This window comes from Lissotriton helveticus, chromosome 3_1 (assembly GCF_964261635.1).
Source record: "Lissotriton helveticus chromosome 3_1, aLisHel1.1, whole genome shotgun sequence".
Taxonomy (NCBI): Eukaryota; Metazoa; Chordata; class Amphibia; order Caudata; family Salamandridae; genus Lissotriton; species Lissotriton helveticus.
Genome location: NC_136061.1, coordinates 220,663,284 through 220,680,429, shown reverse-complemented (window position 1 = coordinate 220,680,429; position 17,146 = coordinate 220,663,284). Strand labels below are relative to the sequence as shown.

At 52.1% G+C, this 17,146-nt stretch overlaps 1 protein-coding gene across 1 annotated transcript in view; it reads right to left on the bottom strand.

Annotated features, from left to right (window-relative positions):
• Positions 1-17,146, bottom strand: part of SRRM3 (serine/arginine repetitive matrix 3) — a 244,216-nt gene that overhangs the window by 109,129 nt on the left and 117,941 nt on the right. Inside the window, exon 4 of the mRNA XM_078679649.1 lies at positions 9,966-10,034. Coding sequence (XP_078535775.1) covers positions 9,966-10,034 — 69 coding nt within the window. The remainder of the gene's footprint in view (positions 1-9,965; positions 10,035-17,146) is intronic.

The following is a 17,146-nucleotide window of genomic DNA, read 5'->3' as shown; positions in this document are numbered from 1 at the left end:
GGGCAGGGCAGTTTGTTCCTAGGACGGGATGTGTAGCTTGTGGGAAGATATGATTTAGGAGGGAGGCTTTAGGTCATGTTGAGAAGAGATAGTTTGAGGTTTATCCTGAAGTGTGGGTATGATCGTTTGTCACGTATTCTTTTGGAAGGGCTTTCCAAATTCTGGGATCGTTCCCGGAGAAGGAAGCTGTACATCCTCTCAGGGTTTAACCAATATTTTTAGACCCGGTGTTCTTTAAAATAAACTATTGCGTAATAATGTTTTGTAAAGTGACCTTGTGAAATTACTCCATTAGACGTTGGTAAGTGTCCATGCCCAATATGTTCTATGGAATGCAATATTTGGATCTAACGCTTTAAAAAATGCACTTAGAGAAAAACAACAATCTCCCTCTCTCTATAAAACAGTCTGTAAATCCTATCAAACTTTGAGGAATATTACTGGGACAATGAACTTTCCCAAACCTTCTTTACAAATCCACCACTGATATTTAATATAAAAAAATGATCTGCTGGGCACAACATTGACATTATAATACGGATATTATGCTTTTTGGGTAGGATGTTGAGCAGTTTGCCACAGGAGTGGGGAATCTCAAGGGACCCCTTTCATTCTGTGTATTGCCTTTGTAGATATCCTATTCCATTGAGCCCATAGAGATCAATAACCAATCACATAGCATTGTATAGTGGTACAGTTAACAATTTACTCACTCACCATATCGATACAAAGCATCCCACGTCACAGCTCTCTACTCCTCACGACTTCTTCCGCTTCCTGCGATATTCACATTGCCTCCCTAATACTTCTGCATACCCCTACCTCTCACAATCTCTCTCTAGCTGCTACATTCCTTCCTCCTCCATTCATCCCCTTCCCCCATAGCACTCTTTATTAGTTCTCGTAACAGACAGATTTAGTAGTCTGTACGATATCAGATCTTCATTTCTTCAAAAAAGTACAAGATGTAAGCAGCCTCCTTCAGACATTGAGTTTCATTTCTTGTTCATTGCTTGCCATTGCTCATGTGCGCTAGCCACGTAGACCATGGATTTTTGTTGGTGGTTATATTGCCTATTTGCAACCATTATCTTTAGGTAATATTGGCATCAAACTGCATTTAGTATGAATGCAGATGAAGTGTTGTTGGACTTGGCCCGTCTGGCAGGTCCACCCCTGAAGTTTTGTGCTTATTATATGTGTCCGGGGGATGGTGATTCCCCTCCTGAGTGTGTGTGTGGTGAGAGAGACCTGCCTCCCATAGGAATGCATGGGGGATGTATGTGGCCCTGGTAGCTCCTGATGCGTGGGGCGTGCCGGGCCGTGTTTGGTATGTGTGCGCTCGTGAGGTTGAATGCTACAAGATGATGTATGCGGCATGCGTGTGGCTAGAAGGGAAGGGCCCCTTCTAGACCTTGGTGTGTGTGTGCAGTAGGTGTGCTGGCGTCTGATTGGCTGAAGCCGGCTGGGCCTTCCCCCACCAAGCTGGCCCCACCCCCCGGGGGTGCGTCCAGTGGCCCTGGCCTGGCCAGCACCAAGAAATTCCTTATAACCAGCTCCAGCTGGTTCTCTCCCTGCCTGCCCCTTTTGGAGACAAAGGGGGCTCCTGTATAAAAGAAGGGTGGGCCCTTTTCTCTCTCTCTTCTTCTTCCTGCTTGGGACCCTACCTGGGTCGTGCTGCTGCTGGGGCTCAGGGAAGGGCGTGCCTCCCTGGGCCCTGCTCTGCTCCTGATCGGCTGGGCTCCTGGGCTTCCTGGGGTCTCTGCTAACTATGGCCCTAGCGCTTGAGAGCGCTTTCCTGCTAATCTAGCGCCTTGGGGCGCTCATCCCCGCTCCTAACGCTTGGGAGTGCTTTCCTCCGACCCTAGCGCTTGGAGCGCTTCACGCTGTCCCCGAGCGCTTTGGAGCGCTTTGCTCGTGTTTCTAAGCGCTGGGAGCGCTTCCTTCCACCAGCCGGTGCCACCCGGCCTTTGCCCTGTTCTGCGGGGTCCTACACCCCCAGCGAGTGCCTACCTCGCTACTGCCCCATTCCCGAGGGGGCCTGACCCTCGTCAATTCCCCCCCAAGTCACCGCCGCCGGCCCGGGACCCCTCCGTGAAGCCCTCCCCCGGGCCGCGCTGTGATTGGATGGCGGCCCGGGCTTAGCTCCTGACGTCTCCCCGGGCCGCGCTGTGATTGGACGTCGGCCCGGGGAGCTGTGGAGGCGAGGAAAGAAGAGCCGAGTAATGCAGGGGGCAGCGGGAGCCTACTCCGCGCCCCTGCTTGACCCAAGGACTGCCGCGACTTCCCCCCCGGGGCCCCCAGGAGCGAGAGGGAGCCCCGGAGAGCGGAGAAGAGTCCGGCGCGCTCGCCGACCGGTGAGTGATGCCGGAGGGGAGGCGGGGCATCGGGCCACATTGCCGGTGGCCGCCCCTCCCCTCCAGCGCGAGCCCGAATGTACTCAGAGGCCCCCGGGGCCCCCATTGATGCCGGGTCCCCCGAGGGGGGGCCCCGCCTGCCAGCAGCTTTGTCCCTGGGCCCCGCTAGGCTCAGTCACCGCCCCTGGGGCCCCCAGTGATGCCGGGTCCCCCGAGGGGGGGGCCCCGCCTGCCCCCAACGACGACCCTGAGCCCAGAGAGGCTCCCTCAGTGCCCGTGGGGCCACCAGTGATGCCGGGTCCCCCGAGGGGGGCCCCGCCTACCCACAGTTCTCTCGCTGAGCCCCGAGAGGCTCCACCGCGTGCCCCCCCTGTCCTCATGAGCCCCGAGAGGCTCCACCATCACCCTCCTGTCCCCCTGAGCCTGCAAGGCTCCGCCCAAGTCCCTCAGCGGCCCAGCACTTCGTGGGCCGCTGCCACGTTTAGGTTTGCCCCGGGCCCCTTTCAGGCCACTTTGGACACCGAGACTCTAAGGCGCCCCTGCCCCAGGACGGTCATCTGGCCTAGGGAGTGCTACTGACTAATATCAATGTGATGCTGAGAATTACTATGTGTTGCCCTGCTGATGGGGGCCTCTGTTGTGTTATGTACCTTGTCCTTTCCCTCCTGAGTACCCGATGTCTCATGTATGTGATCCCTGGTCAGAGTGAGTTCTACTGCTAGTTCTAGGAAGCTCCCAGGAGATATGTGTTCTAATGCCAGTTCCATAAGATGCGTACCACTGGCAGTGGTCCCTTGGCCCTGCCCTGTACCTTTTTCCTGGTAACCCCTGCCGTGCCTTGAGCACCTTGTAAAGTGTATGTTCCTATGTGTCCTGTCTAATACAAAGACTATTTTCATATATACTTCGTGTGGAGTTCCTTTTGTGGGAGGCCTGGGATGTTGCTGTTGGTGGGTGCGTGCGCAAATGCTTCACACATGTCCTCCGAGATAGGCCTGACTGCCCGCGCCGCGTTACCTAGAGGGCGAGCAGGGGTCGACTTTATATAGGAGTGGCGGTCTCTGACTGGCTGTGGCGCAAGCCCTGGCCGGCCGGGGGTCCCATTTCCTACACTGGTGGCAGCGGTGGGATCCGGACTTGTGTTTGCGCAGTACCACAATGATAACTGGCCTCCCTACAAAAACTCTGTATTGTAACTGGTCGCAAAGAAAGGAGATTATTGTTTTAGGAGGTTACTTAAATGTCCGTTCTGTGAAAAATGTGTTCTGGTTAGGTGACCCTAGCCCGGGAGGGTAGATCAACCCCCTAGTGCAATGTGTTTTCTGGATTCACCAGAAGGGTGGGATCCAGTGGTGGCAGCGTAATTGTGTTCAATGTGTATGGTCCCTGTCCCTTCCCTGGAGTAATGATACCTGCACCACATGGGGTCGGGTCAGGTTGTTAAAAATGTCTGTTCTGTGGAAATGTTTAATGATCAACAGAAATACCTGTTCTGTGGAAAGTTTTAAAGGTTACTTAAATGTCTGTTCTGTGGAAAAAGTGTGCGTGTACACTGTTAGTTAGTTGCCCCTAGCTTGGGAGGGTAAATCAGCTCCCTAGTACAATATGGTTTTCTGGATTCACCAGAAGGGTGGGATCCAGTGGTGTCAGCGTAATTGTGTTCAATGTGGATGGTCCCTGTCCCTTCCCTGGAGTGACGATACCTGCGCCGCATGGGGTCAGGTCAGGTTGCTAAAAATGCCTGCTCTATGGGAATGTTTAATGATCAATAGAAATACCTGTTCTGTGGAAAGTTTTAAAGGTTACTTAAATGTCTGTTCTGTGGAAAAAGTGTGCGTGTACCCTGTTAGTTAGTTGCCCCTAGCTTGGGAGGGTAAATCATCTCCCTAGTACAATATGGGTTTCTGGATTCACCAGAAGGGTGGGATCTAGTGGTGTCTGCGTAGTTGTGTTCAAATGTATATGGTCCTTGTCCCTCCCCTAGAGTAATGGGACCCGTGCCACAAGGGTCAGGTTGAGGAATCAGTGGCGGTAGAAAACTGTCTTACCAGTCTAGGGGACGATGTGTGGATGAATGTTGAGGTGTGCTGAGTAATGGAGTGTGAGATCTCTGGGATGGGGAGCTTGCTGAATCAACGATAATCCTGTCCTCCCTTTCCCCGCTGAATGTGTGGGATGCATCAGGCTTCCTTACCCCGCTGGTTGTGTTTTAGGCGTCAGGTGTCGCCCTGGCTGAATTTAGGTTGAGTTGTACTGAGACCTGCTGGCGCTGCCGCGGCTCATCTTGTAGTGTTCTAGGTGTCAGGTGTCGCCCTGGCTGAATTTAGGTTGCGTTGTACTGAGACCTGCTCGCGCTGCCGCGGCTCATCTTGTTGTGTTCTAGGTGTCAGGTGTCGCCCTGGCTGAATTTATGTTGCGTTGTACTGAGACCTGCTGGCGCTGCCGCGGCTCATCTTGTTGTGTTCTAGGTGTCAGGTGTCGCCCTGGCTGAATTTATGTTGCGTTGTACTGAGACCTGCTGACGCTGCCGCGGCTCATCTTGTAGTGTTCTAGGTGTCAGGTGTCGCCCTGGCTGAATTTATGTTGCGTTGTACTGAGACCTGCTGGCGCTGCCGCGGCTCATCTTGTTGTGTTCTAGGTGTCAGGTGTCGCCCTGGCTGAATTTATGTTGCGTGGTACTGAGACCTGCTGGCGCTGCCGCGGCTCATCTTGTTGTGTTCTAGGTGTCAGGTGCCGCCCTGGCTGAATTTATGTTGCGGTGTGCTGAGACCTGCTGGCGCTGCCGCGGCTCATCTTGTGGTGTTTTGGGTGTCAGGTGTCGCCCTGGCTGAATTTATGTTGAGTTGTATCCCGGACAAGGAAGACCTGCTGGCGCTGCCGCGGCTTGCCTTGGGGAGAGCTGAACACTGAGACCTGCTGGCGCTGCCGCGGCTCATCCTAGTACAAGAGGGAACTCCTGCCTGCGGAGGGAGGAGAGGAAGTGTTAGGTTCCATTTTTTTTCTTGTAAAAAGTCCTGGTGCGCCAGGCATCTGGCCGGTAGGGTACTGCCCGCGGTTGGGGAGCCAGTAGTCGGTGTTTCCGGATCTGGACGTCGGGGCGACTGTAGCCAGTGTCCTGGCCGGTTTTGTCTTCAAGATGATCCGGTGAAGTTAGTTCCCAGGTGGAAGACCAGTGGAGGGAGGAAGTTCCAAGACTGGTAGGAAAGTGTGTTCTGAGGGTGTTTCTCCTGGGAGAACGCGGAACCTCAGAAGTAGAGGTAGGGTGGGGCATTCTTACCCGTGACCTCTGGCAAGCCTGAGGGTGCGGACCCTAGGCGGAAGGAACAGTGGTAGTCGTGACTACACTGAGGAAGGGAGTGGAGAATGGCTATTGTGGGCCAGGGGTACCGCCCCCCACTTCGGATTAGCAGGGACCAGTGGTATCTGGATGGCTTAGGGCCTGGTCCTAGTCATGGACAACTAAGGAGTACCAGGTGGGTAGCCTGGTTGGGCCTATGTCTTCATTTTTTATATTTAAACTGGGTATGTCTTTTGGTCCGGCAGTGCGGGCCGCGTCCACTTCCTATCGCCCTACCGCAGGGAAGTCCATCACGGTAGTGATTGGTCTGCCCTGCGCTTGGGCTGGGAGGGGCATGTGTTGGACTTGGCCCGTCTGGCAGGTCCACCCCTGAAGTTTTGTGCTTATTATATGTGTCCGGGGGATGGTGATTCCCCTCCTGAGTGTGTGTGTGGTGAGAGAGACCTGCCTCCCATAGGAATGCATGGGGGATGTATGTGGCCCTGGTAGCTCCTGATGCGTGGGGCGTGCCGGGCCGTGTTTGGTATGTGTGCGCTCGTGAGGTTGAATGCTACAAGATGATGTATGCGGCATGCGTGTGGCTAGAAGGGAAGGGCCCCTTCTAGACCTTGGTGTGTGTGTGCAGTAGGTGTGCTGGCGTCTGATTGGCTGAAGCCGGCTGGGCCTTCCCCCACCAAGCTGGCCCCACCCCCCGGGGGTGCGTCCAGTGGCCCTGGCCTGGCCAGCACCAAGAAATTCCTTATAACCAGCTCCAGCTGGTTCTCTCCCTGCCTGCCCCTTTTGGAGACAAAGGGGGCTCCTGTATAAAAGGAGGGTGGGCCCTTTTCTCTCTCTCTTCTTCTTCCTGCTTGGGACCCTACCTGGGTCGTGCTGCTGCTGGGGCTCAGGGAAGGGCGTGCCTCCCTGGGCCCTGCTCTGCTCCTGATCGGCTGGGCTCCTGGGCTTCCTGGGGTCTCTGCTAACTATGGCCCTAGCGCTTGAGAGCGCTTTCCTGCTAATCTAGCGCCTTGGGGCGCTCATCCCCGCTCCTAACGCTTGGGAGTGCTTTCCTCCGACCCTAGCGCTTGGAGCGCTTCACGCTGTCCCCGAGCGCTTTGGAGCGCTTTGCCCGTGTTTCTAAGCGCTGGGAGCGCTTCCTTCCACCAGCCGGTGCCACCCGGCCTTTGCCCTGTTCTGCGGGGTCCTACACCCCCAGCGAGTGCCTACCTCGCTACTGCCCCATTCCCGAGGGGGCCTGACCCTCGTCAATTCCCCCCCAAGTCACCGCCGCCGGCCCGGGACCCCTCCGTGAAGCCCTCCCCCGGGCCGCGCTGTGATTGGATGGCGGCCCGGGCTTGGCTCCTGACGTCTCCCCGGGCCGCGCTGTGATTGGACGTCGGCCCGGGGAGCTGTGGAGGCGAGGAAAGAAGAGCCGAGTAATGCAGGGGGCAGCGGGAGCCTACTCCGCGCCCCTGCTTGACCCAAGGACTGCCGCGACTTCCCCCCCGGGGCCCCCAGGAGCGAGAGGGAGCCCCGGAGAGCGGAGAAGAGTCCGGCGCGCTCGCCGACCGGTGAGTGATGCCGGAGGGGAGGCGGGGCATCGGGCCACATTGCCGGTGGCCGCCCCTCCCCTCCAGCGCGAGCCCGAATGTACTCAGAGGCCCCCGGGGCCCCCATTGATGCCGGGTCCCCCGAGGGGGGGCCCCGCCTGCCAGCAGCTTTGTCCCTGGGCCCCGCTAGGCTCAGTCACCGCCCCTGGGGCCCCCAGTGATGCCGGGTCCCCCGAGGGGGGGGCCCCGCCTGCCCCCAACGACGACCCTGAGCCCAGAGAGGCTCCCTCAGTGCCCGTGGGGCCACCAGTGATGCCGGGTCCCCCGAGGGGGGCCCCGCCTACCCACAGTTCTCTCGCTGAGCCCCGAGAGGCTCCACCGCGTGCCCCCCCTGTCCTCATGAGCCCCGAGAGGCTCCACCATCACCCTCCTGTCCCCCTGAGCCTGCAAGGCTCCGCCCAAGTCCCTCAGCGGCCCAGCACTTCGTGGGCCGCTGCCACGTTTAGGTTTGCCCCGGGCCCCTTTCAGGCCACTTTGGACACCGAGACTCCAAGGCGCCCCTGCCCCAGGACGGTCATCTGGCCTAGGGAGTGCTACTGACTAATATCAATGTGATGCTGAGAATTACTATGTGTTGCCCTGCTGATGGGGGCCTCTGTTGTGTTATGTACCTTGTCCTTTCCCTCCTGAGTACCCGATGTCTCATGTATGTGATCCCTGGTCAGAGTGAGTTCTACTGCTAGTTCTAGGAAGCTCCCAGGAGATATGTGTTCTAATGCCAGTTCCATCAGATGCGTACCACTGGCAGTGGTCCCTTGGCCCTGCCCTGTACCTTTTTCCTGGTAACCCCTGCCGTGCCTTGAGCACCTTGTAAAGTGTATGTTCCTATGTGTCCTGTCTAATACAAAGACTATTTTCATATATACTTTGTGTGGAGTTCCTTTTGTGGGAGGCCTGGGATGTTGCTGTTGGTGGGTGCGTGCGCAAATGCTTCACACATGTCCTCCGAGATAGGCCTGACTGCCCGCGCCGCGTTACCTAGAGGGCGAGCAGGGGTCGACTTTATATAGGAGTGGCGGTCTCTGACTGGCTGTGGCGCAAGCCCTGGCCGGCCGGGGGTCCCATTTCCTACAAGTGTGACATATAGTTATTAACTGATTGTTGTGTGCTATCTGATGTCTTTACTTTGCTAACAAGACATCATTTTAATTGCTTATTTACGTATTTTGTTCAGGAAGTATGTGTTGTTTGGATGCCTTGCACTATCATAAAGTTGAAGCTTTAGTTGTTCACAAAGTAAAAATGTGAACACACCAAAGTACTGACCGTTTGTCAATATTGTACTGTGTTTGTTGAATACACCACTTGCAATGTTGTGCCTCTTCTTCATAACATTCTTCTTTGAGGGTACAGCTTTACTCATCTCGTGTAGCCGGTCCACCAAATTGGCCCTACTTACAGATCTTATACTGTTGCAGCCCAAAAGTTTGCCACATTTTTGCCTTTACTTTCTGGGACACCTGGAGGCAACACTGGTCTAGTACAGGAGCTGTGTCCTTTGGAGAGAGGACTCCGTTCTCTTATGAGTTGGGTTAGTACTCACCCAAAGACTACCCCTCCAACCCCTCCCCCCCCAATTGGACCTTGCAGTGCTGACTGGGGCTTCTGCAGCAGATGGGAAGGTGGGAATCCGCTGCAGAATGACTGATGCTGCCTGCCTGGCCCAGATGAAACATTTCTGGAGTCGCATGACCTTTACAAATCTTTGTCTAACCTGTGCCTGGTACTCCTGAGGAAATCAGCCATGCAACCCCTCTCTGGCTGCTGATGGTCTACAGCACACACCACCAGCAAATACACTCAAGACTCAGCTAGATTACTGGTATCTGCCTCTATCACTCTTTGACATGGGCAAATAATTAGCCAGTAACCCATACATTGTGGGTGGTGACAAATGGTGCAGAATCATGAAGGGCAGAGTCCTGAAGAGGTAGTGCCAACAATAATACCAGAGTGAATGAGTCGAAATATGCATTGTTTTCACAAAATCTGCTCCAAAAACAAATTCACAACAAGTAAAAGTGTGACACTAAAGATGTTCTGTCTAGTTAAATTGGTCAGAAATAGGCTGCATTTTAAGGCAGGTAGAGGATTATGACACCTTTTGCAGAGGCATATTTATGTACCCAGCAGCTCTGGTGTTAATTCATCTGCTGTAGGATCTGTGTGCACTCTGATCCTACATTCAAGAGTTTAAGTCATCATAAAATAGCTTAGAGGGTTAATGTGCCTGCAAGATGACTCAATATAATCATGAATACCATGTATCAGTTCCGATCACAACAACCAATTGACTTTTAGTCCTGCTTTACCTCAATTTAGTCAGGAGAAATAGATTTCTAAATTATCATGGTTGTGGAAGGAGAGACTCAATTGGAATATAGTGTTCCATCAGAATTGAATTGTCTGGTAAGCTTACCTGTGTTGGCATACCAAAGAGGCGAAAAAATAAATTTCATTATTTCAAACTTTCTGGTGCCACATTAAACTACTGCTAAAACAACCAGGATTCAGCCTGGCTTATCGGAGAGCTGAATCCAGTCTTTACAATGAAAAACATAATTTGGCATTACGCCATAGGGGCCAAGCTCCAGGAACACGGATGCTGGTCTTAGCACACTGAACATACGAAAAACATATGTGTAATAAACAAAACATGCTCCAAAGGTACCAAAAGGCTCTTGGTAGGGTGGAGTGTGGGGAGGAATGTTGTCATGCTACCTTTCTCTTTTGTGCTTTTTTCCGCTCTTCTTTTTCTTGTCTTTCCGGATTGGCGAGGTGCTGTCACACCTAACGGGAAGAAGAAACAGATATTCGTTTGCCAGAGTAGTCCAAGCTGAGGCATTTGTGAAGCACATATGAAGATTGGCACAAACTTTGGGTAGCATTTAGAAGTAGGCCTATGGGATATGGATCAAAGTCTGTGGCACCTGGCAGTGTGGCCCCGTGATGAATAAGTGTGAATGGATGCGTAGTCTATCTATATATATTCGAATCTGTTAACTCCTACTTTTTAGCAAAGCAGAACTGATCAGAACTGAAAATGGTAGAAGGAAAGTGGGGTCAATATTACCACAGTTCTTCAAACAAATTTGGATTGTGGGCTTAACTGTTTTACATTTTAGTAATGTTGCTTAGGCAAGTTGCATTATTTAGGAATCAAATGTAAGAGTGATGGCCTGGTGAAGGCAATTAAAAAGAGTGATTTAATACTAGTCACAGACAAAGACAGGTGACCCATGACTTAAATTGACTTAAGTTTTGAAGCAATAAAGTTTAGGCCTAGGAATATCATGATTAGATATAGAACAGCGGGCATAAAAAAAGACACACAATCCTGCGGTATGCGCATAGTGAGCCTAAGAGTGTACATAGTGCTCCAGTAGACAGGCACCCACATGTGCAAGCTATAGAAGCAAACAAAATATGAAAGAACTACAGGCTAGAATGTTAAATCCCTTATGCAAGCAGTGTGTCAAACAAGTGAAACGGCCCCTATATAGGGGGTAGGAGTCTGATAATAGTATATAAGTAGGTAGCCTTCATAGGGGCACACATGGTGTAGGGGGAGACATGTGTCTCTGCCTCCAGTTCCATTTAGACTGCCCTTCCCTCCGCCCTTTAGTGCTGCTCACCACTTTCTTGTTATGCAGTGCGGTTTGAATGTGTGTCCTGTTCTAATCGCATCATTGAACCCCTGGTAGTAAGAAGGGGTTTAGTGAAACTCTCATTGGTCATGCCAAGTTCTGGGGTCTCCCTTGACCGTTCTGAGGCCTCTTCAGATCCCCTTTGGCGTTTCACTGGACCTCCCTGGTCTGGCCATAGGGTCAATGCCAGACTGGCTGCCACGGCCTCGCTTCTCATTGGCTGTACTCAATTAGGCCCTGAGATTATTGGAGACTGCAACATTGCCCCGTGTTTCATCTGGATTTTGTTCTTCTGACATTTTTCCACTTTGAGATTGTCTCTCCTCACTAAACACATTTATTAAGGCTGCTTTCGTACTTGCTGTTGCAGTCATTTATGGCTTTCTTTCCCTCTAGTTACAATGCTTTTGGATTGGTTCCTTCTATTCTATTATTTGCCATATTGTTATATTGCATTGCATGTAGTTATTGTACCATCACAGAAATTTGTCCAGGTGAAGGCACTATTGAAAATGCTATATTACATATATTATATATCCATGCATACAGGCTGAGCTGCTTATCCGCTTCTGTCGGTAAAATGCCCTTTTCTTAGCCCAGAGTGCGGGTGGTTGAGGAAGCATAGTGGGGGGGAGGGCGTGCAGACCCTGCCACCGCCTGAAGACCTAAGGGTGCATATGATTTATTCCAGCTCGGGCTACGTGTGTCAGACACAAAACGAGCTCTAGGAAGATATAAGGGTCAGGGACCGCATGTGGATTTAGAGGAACAAGAAGAAGAACATTTCCAGTGTGACCTTCACATGTATGACCTCGATCCTGGACTCTCCTGGCGATGTCAAGCGCCAAGATCCGGGGGTCTCCTGGCGATGTCAGGCACTTCACGTGTATGACCTCGGTCCGGGGCTCTCCTGGCAATCCATGTGTATTATCTCGGTCCTGGGCTCTCCAGGCGATGTCAGGCGCTGCACATGTATGACCTTGGTCCGGGGCTCTCCTGGCGTTGTCAGGCGCTTCACATGTGTGACCTCGGTCCGGGGCTCTCCTGGCAATCCATGTGCTTCACATGTATGACCCTGGTCCGGGGCTCTCCTGGCAATCCATGTGCTTCACATGTATGACCCTGGTCCGGGGCTCTCCTGGCATTGTCAGGTGCTTGACATGTGTGACCTCGGTCCGGGTCTCTCCTGGCGATGTCATGCGCCTCACATGTATGTCCTCGGTCTGGGGCTCTCCTGGCGTTGTCAGGCGCTTCAAATGTAGGACTCGGTCCGGGGCTCTCTTGACGATGTCAGGCGCTTCAAATGTAGGACTCGGTCCGGGGCTCTCTTGACGATGTCAGGCGCTTCAAATGTAGGACCTCGGTCCGGGGCTCTCTTGGCGATGTCAGGCGCTTCAAATGTAGGACCTCGGTCCGGGGCTCTCCTGGCGATGTCAGGCGCCTCACATGTATGATCTTGGTCCGGGGCTCTCTTGGCGATGTCAGGTGCTTCAAATGTGTGACCTCGGTATGGGGCTCTCCTGGCGATGTCAGGCGCTTGACATGTGTGACCTCGGTCCGGGGCTCTCCTGGCAATGTCAGGCGCTTCAAATGTAGGATCTCGGTCCGGGGCTCTCCTGGCGATGTCAGGCGCCTCACATGTATGTCCTTGGTCTGGGGCTCTCCTGGCGATGTCAGGCGCTTCAAATGTAGGACCTTGGTCCGGGGCTCTCCTTGCAATGTCAGGCGCTTTAAATGTAGGACCTCGGTCCGGGGCTCTCCTGGCAATCCATGTGCTTCACATGTATGACCTTGATCCTGGGCTCTCCTGGCATTGTCAGGTGCTTCACATGTGTGACCTCGGTCCGGGGCTCTCCTGGCGATGTCAGGCGCCTCACATGTATGTCCTTGGTCTGGGGCTCTCCTGGCGATGTCAGGCGCTTTAAATGTAGGACCTTGGTCCGGGGCTCTCCTGGCGATGTCAGGCGCCTCACATGTATGATCTTGGTCCGGGGCTCTCTTGGCGATGTCAGGTGCTTCAAATGTGTGACCTCGGTATGGGGCTCTCCTGGCGATGTCAGGCGCTTGACATGTGTGACCTCGGTCCGGGGCTCTCCTGGCAATGTCAGGCGCTTCAAATGTAGGATCTCGGTCCGGGGCTCTCCTGGCGATGTCAGGCGCCTCACATGTATGTCCTTGGTCTGGGGCTCTCCTGGCGATGTCAGGCGCTTCAAATGTAGGACCTTGGTCCGGGGCTCTCCTTGCAATGTCAGGCGCTTTAAATGTAGGACCTCGGTCCGGGGCTCTCCTGGCAATCCATGTGCTTCACATGTATGACCTTGATCCTGGGCTCTCCTGGCATTGTCAGGTGCTTCACATGTGTGACCTCGGTCCGGGGCTCTCCTGGCGATGTCAGGCACTTCAAATGTAGGACCTCGGCCCGGGGCTCTCTTGGCGATGTAAGGCGCTTCAAATGTAGGACCTCGGTCCGGGGCTCTCTTGGCGATGTAAGGCGCTTCAAATGTAGGACCTCGGTCCGGGGCTCTCCTGGCGATGTCAGGCGCTTCAAATGTAGGACCTCGGTCCGGGGCTCTCCTGGCGATGTCAGGCGCCTCACATGTATGATCTTGGTCCGGGGCTCTCTTGGCGATGTCAGGCGCTTCAAATGTGTGACCTCGGTATGGGGCTCTCCTGGCGATGTCAGGCGCTTGACATGTGTGACCTCGGTCCGGGGCTCTCCTGGCGATGTCAGGCGCCTCACATGTATGTCCTCGGTCTGGGGCTCTCCTGGCGTTGTCAGGTGCTTCACATGTGTGACCTCGGTCTGGGGCTCTCCTGGCGATGTCAGGCACTTCAAATGTAGGACCTCGGTCCGAGGCTCTCCTGGCGATGTCAGGCACTTCACATGTGTGACCTCGGTACGGTGCTCTCCTATCGATGTCAGGCGCTTCACATTTATGACCTTGGTCCAGGGTTCTTTGACAAGCCTTTTTACACCATACTAAAGTCCATGGAATTCATGTATTTAATCCACCATTTATTTATAAAGTTTTATATAGAGCGAACTTGATCCAGAAGGATGTCAGAGCGCTTTACAGTTAGAGGGAGAGGAGGGAAAAAGATCACAACAAGACTAAAATGGGGAAACTAATATGCATAAAATCATATAGTGCAAACTTAACAGATCCTATATAATTCAGGGGTAACGTAGGGTGGGCTAGTCAATGATAAAATGACATCAAGGGAGTGATGACACATAATGATATAAGGGGGGCAAATACAATAGTAACAAACAGAATTATTAACCAATGCTGTAGTATTTACAGAGCGATTAGGGCTTACAGTAGCCCATCATGTTTAGGTAAGAACTTATTCATGAGGAATCTTTTTGCTTCCAATTTGAAAGCAACCTTGGAGGAGATTCTACGACTTTCCGGTGGAAGAGAGTTCCAAGTTTTTGGTGCAGCTCCAGAGAAGGCTCGTTGGCATGTTCTCTTTTTGCGGAAGATCTGAGGTTTCAAGAGGAGGGAGTTAGCACTCCTAGACGATCTACCCCCTCCGGATAGTACTTGTTTTTGCGCAAGGTAGTTGGGGGTTTTGAGGTGGAGGGCTTTGTGGGATAGGCAGGCAATCTTCAGTTGAATTCTAGCTGCATAGTGCAGCCAGTTTAGAGATTTTAAGACCGGGGAGATGTGAGCATTTCGCTTGGTGTTCGTAATCAATCTCGCCGCCGTGTTCAGTGAACCCTTTAGGGGGGCCAGAGTGTATTTGGGGAGGCCACATAGCGTAGCACTGTCATAGTCCAGCCTCGGCAGAACAAGCGCTTGCACCACTTGCTTGAAGTCAGATTGAGGTAGGAAGGGTTTGAGATTCCAGAGTGTTCTCAACACTTGGTTAGCTCCCTTGCACATGTTGCTAATATGGGTCTTCATATTGAGATGCTTGTCCATGGTGATTCCTAGAGATTTAGCTGAGTCAATAATGTGGGGGTGGGGGGGGGGGCAGTTGAAAGCGGTGAGCTGGTTCATCCATAGGTCTATTTTAGGAGTATGTATCGAGGGAGAAATGAGGAGAAATTCTGTTTTGGATGTGGTTAACAGGAGGTGGTTCTCAGTTTACCAGTTTTGTGTAGTCAATAGGGTGGAGTTGAGTGAAGTGATGTCATCCGGGGAGGAGATTTTCAGATAGAGTTGGGTGTCGTCTGCATACATGTGGAAGCGAATGTCCAAGGATTTTAGAACAGTAGCTATGGGTTCAAGGAACAAGTTGAAAATAATGGGAGATACGGAGGACCCTTGGGGAACCCCCATGATGACTGGGAATGGCCGGGAGAGGGAGTGGTTAGCTTTAACTCTTTGTGACCTGTGCTGCAGGAAGGATGAGAATCAAAGTAGCACCTGCCAGAGAGGCCCATCCTATGTTCAAGAATGAATAGGAGGTTGTCATGATTGACAGTGTCAAAGGCGGAGGAAAGGTCGAGTAGGATAAGGAGGCAGGATTCATTTTGATCAAGCGTCATTAAGATGTCATCCATCACGTGAGTGAGAGCCGATTCAGTGCTGTGCCCACTCCTAAAACCAGATTGGTGTTGGTCCAGAAGATTGAAATTTACGATATGCGCGCGAAGTTGAGACTGGACGCATTTTTCAAGGAGTTTGTCTAGTGTAGGGATACTGGAGATAGGTCGGAAGTTGTTAAGATCTGTACTGTCAGCTGTCAGTTTTTTTAAAAATAGGTGTTACCTGCGCCTCTTTTAGGCATTCAGGGATCGTGCCTTGTGACAGAGATGCATTGACGATCCTTGTCCAGACAGGGGAGATTTCCTCCTTAATTACTTTGAAGATGGTGGGTGGTACCGGGTCATTGAAGTGATTAGATGGGTTATTACTCCGAAGAACATTTCTGATCTCTGTTTCAGTTAGGGGAATAAATGAGTCCCAGGAAGCGTTGTTCTTGATATCCCAACTGACTGGTTCTGCCTTGTCTAACAAGGCAAGGGGGGGTGCAGGTTCATTGGGTAGCAATAGAGACTTCCTGGTCTCCAGATCGATGTTAACAAGTCTAGATTTCTCCGTAAAGAAGGCAGCCAGATCATCACATGAGGGAGGAATGACTTCCGAAGCTGAACGATTAGGGGATTCCACTGATTGTTGTTTAACCAGTTCAAACAATTTCTTGGGTCGAGTAGCGCTTGGGTAAGTTGGGATCTGAAATATTCTGCTTTTGCTGTCTTGATTTGTTTGTTATACGAGCTGCTTGCTGATCTAAGGGGTTTTAGATGGTCCGCAGATGGTGTGGATCTCCAGGAACGTTCGATGGCCCTTAGATTGCGACGTTCCGAATTTAGGTTGCCATTGAACCAAGGTTTAGATCTTTTAGTAGGTGCATTCTTTTGTTGGAGTGGAGCCATAGAATCCATGATACTGGCAATAGAGGAGTTGTAGAAGTCTGTAAGTGCATGGACTTCATGTATTTCCCCTTGGGGAGAAAGGGCCCGCTTACAGCGGGTTGCTAGGTCAGCTGTGTTGATATCTCTGAGGTCCCTTTTACAAATCTTTGGTTTAGTTGTTTGTGCCTTACACCGGAAGACCTCCGAGTTGATAAGAATGAAATGATGTGATGATCCGACCAGTCACATGGTATGATGGAGTCCAAAGTGATGTTATAACCTTTGGAGATGATGAGGTCTAGAGCTTCCCCTTTAGTGTGAGTGGACTGATTACAATGTGAATCAAATCGTGATCATTCAAGAAGGAATTGAGGCACGATACTGCTTGGTCATTAGTATTTGACCAATGAAGGTTAAAGTCCCCAAGGTAAATGTGGGGCTGGACTGAATCCACATTGCCAGAGATAATTTCCATTAATTGCTCAATGAAGGGGAGATTGTTGCCTGGGGGGTGATAGAAAGTGTGTAATTTGCAGACCAAATGATTGTTACTAGAGATGTTGAGGCAAAGGTATTCACAATTAGCTTGCGAGGAGAACTCTGCGAGGGAGACCGCAAGCGTGTTCCGATGTATACAAGCTAGACCACCTCCCTGCTTCTTAACTCTAGGCGAATTATGTCATGTGTGGGGGGCATCCAGAGGTCTAGGATTGGAGTGGACGAAGGGTTGAGCCAGGTTTCAGTTAGGATAATGATATCTATCTCATTATGTTGTATGAGGTCGAAGATCTCGGAGGCGTGTTTGTTGGCAGACCTGCAATTGAGTAGTATGCACTTGAGTGGAGCCGGCGTGAGGGTGGGAGGAGTCTGAATGTTGTTTACTCTCT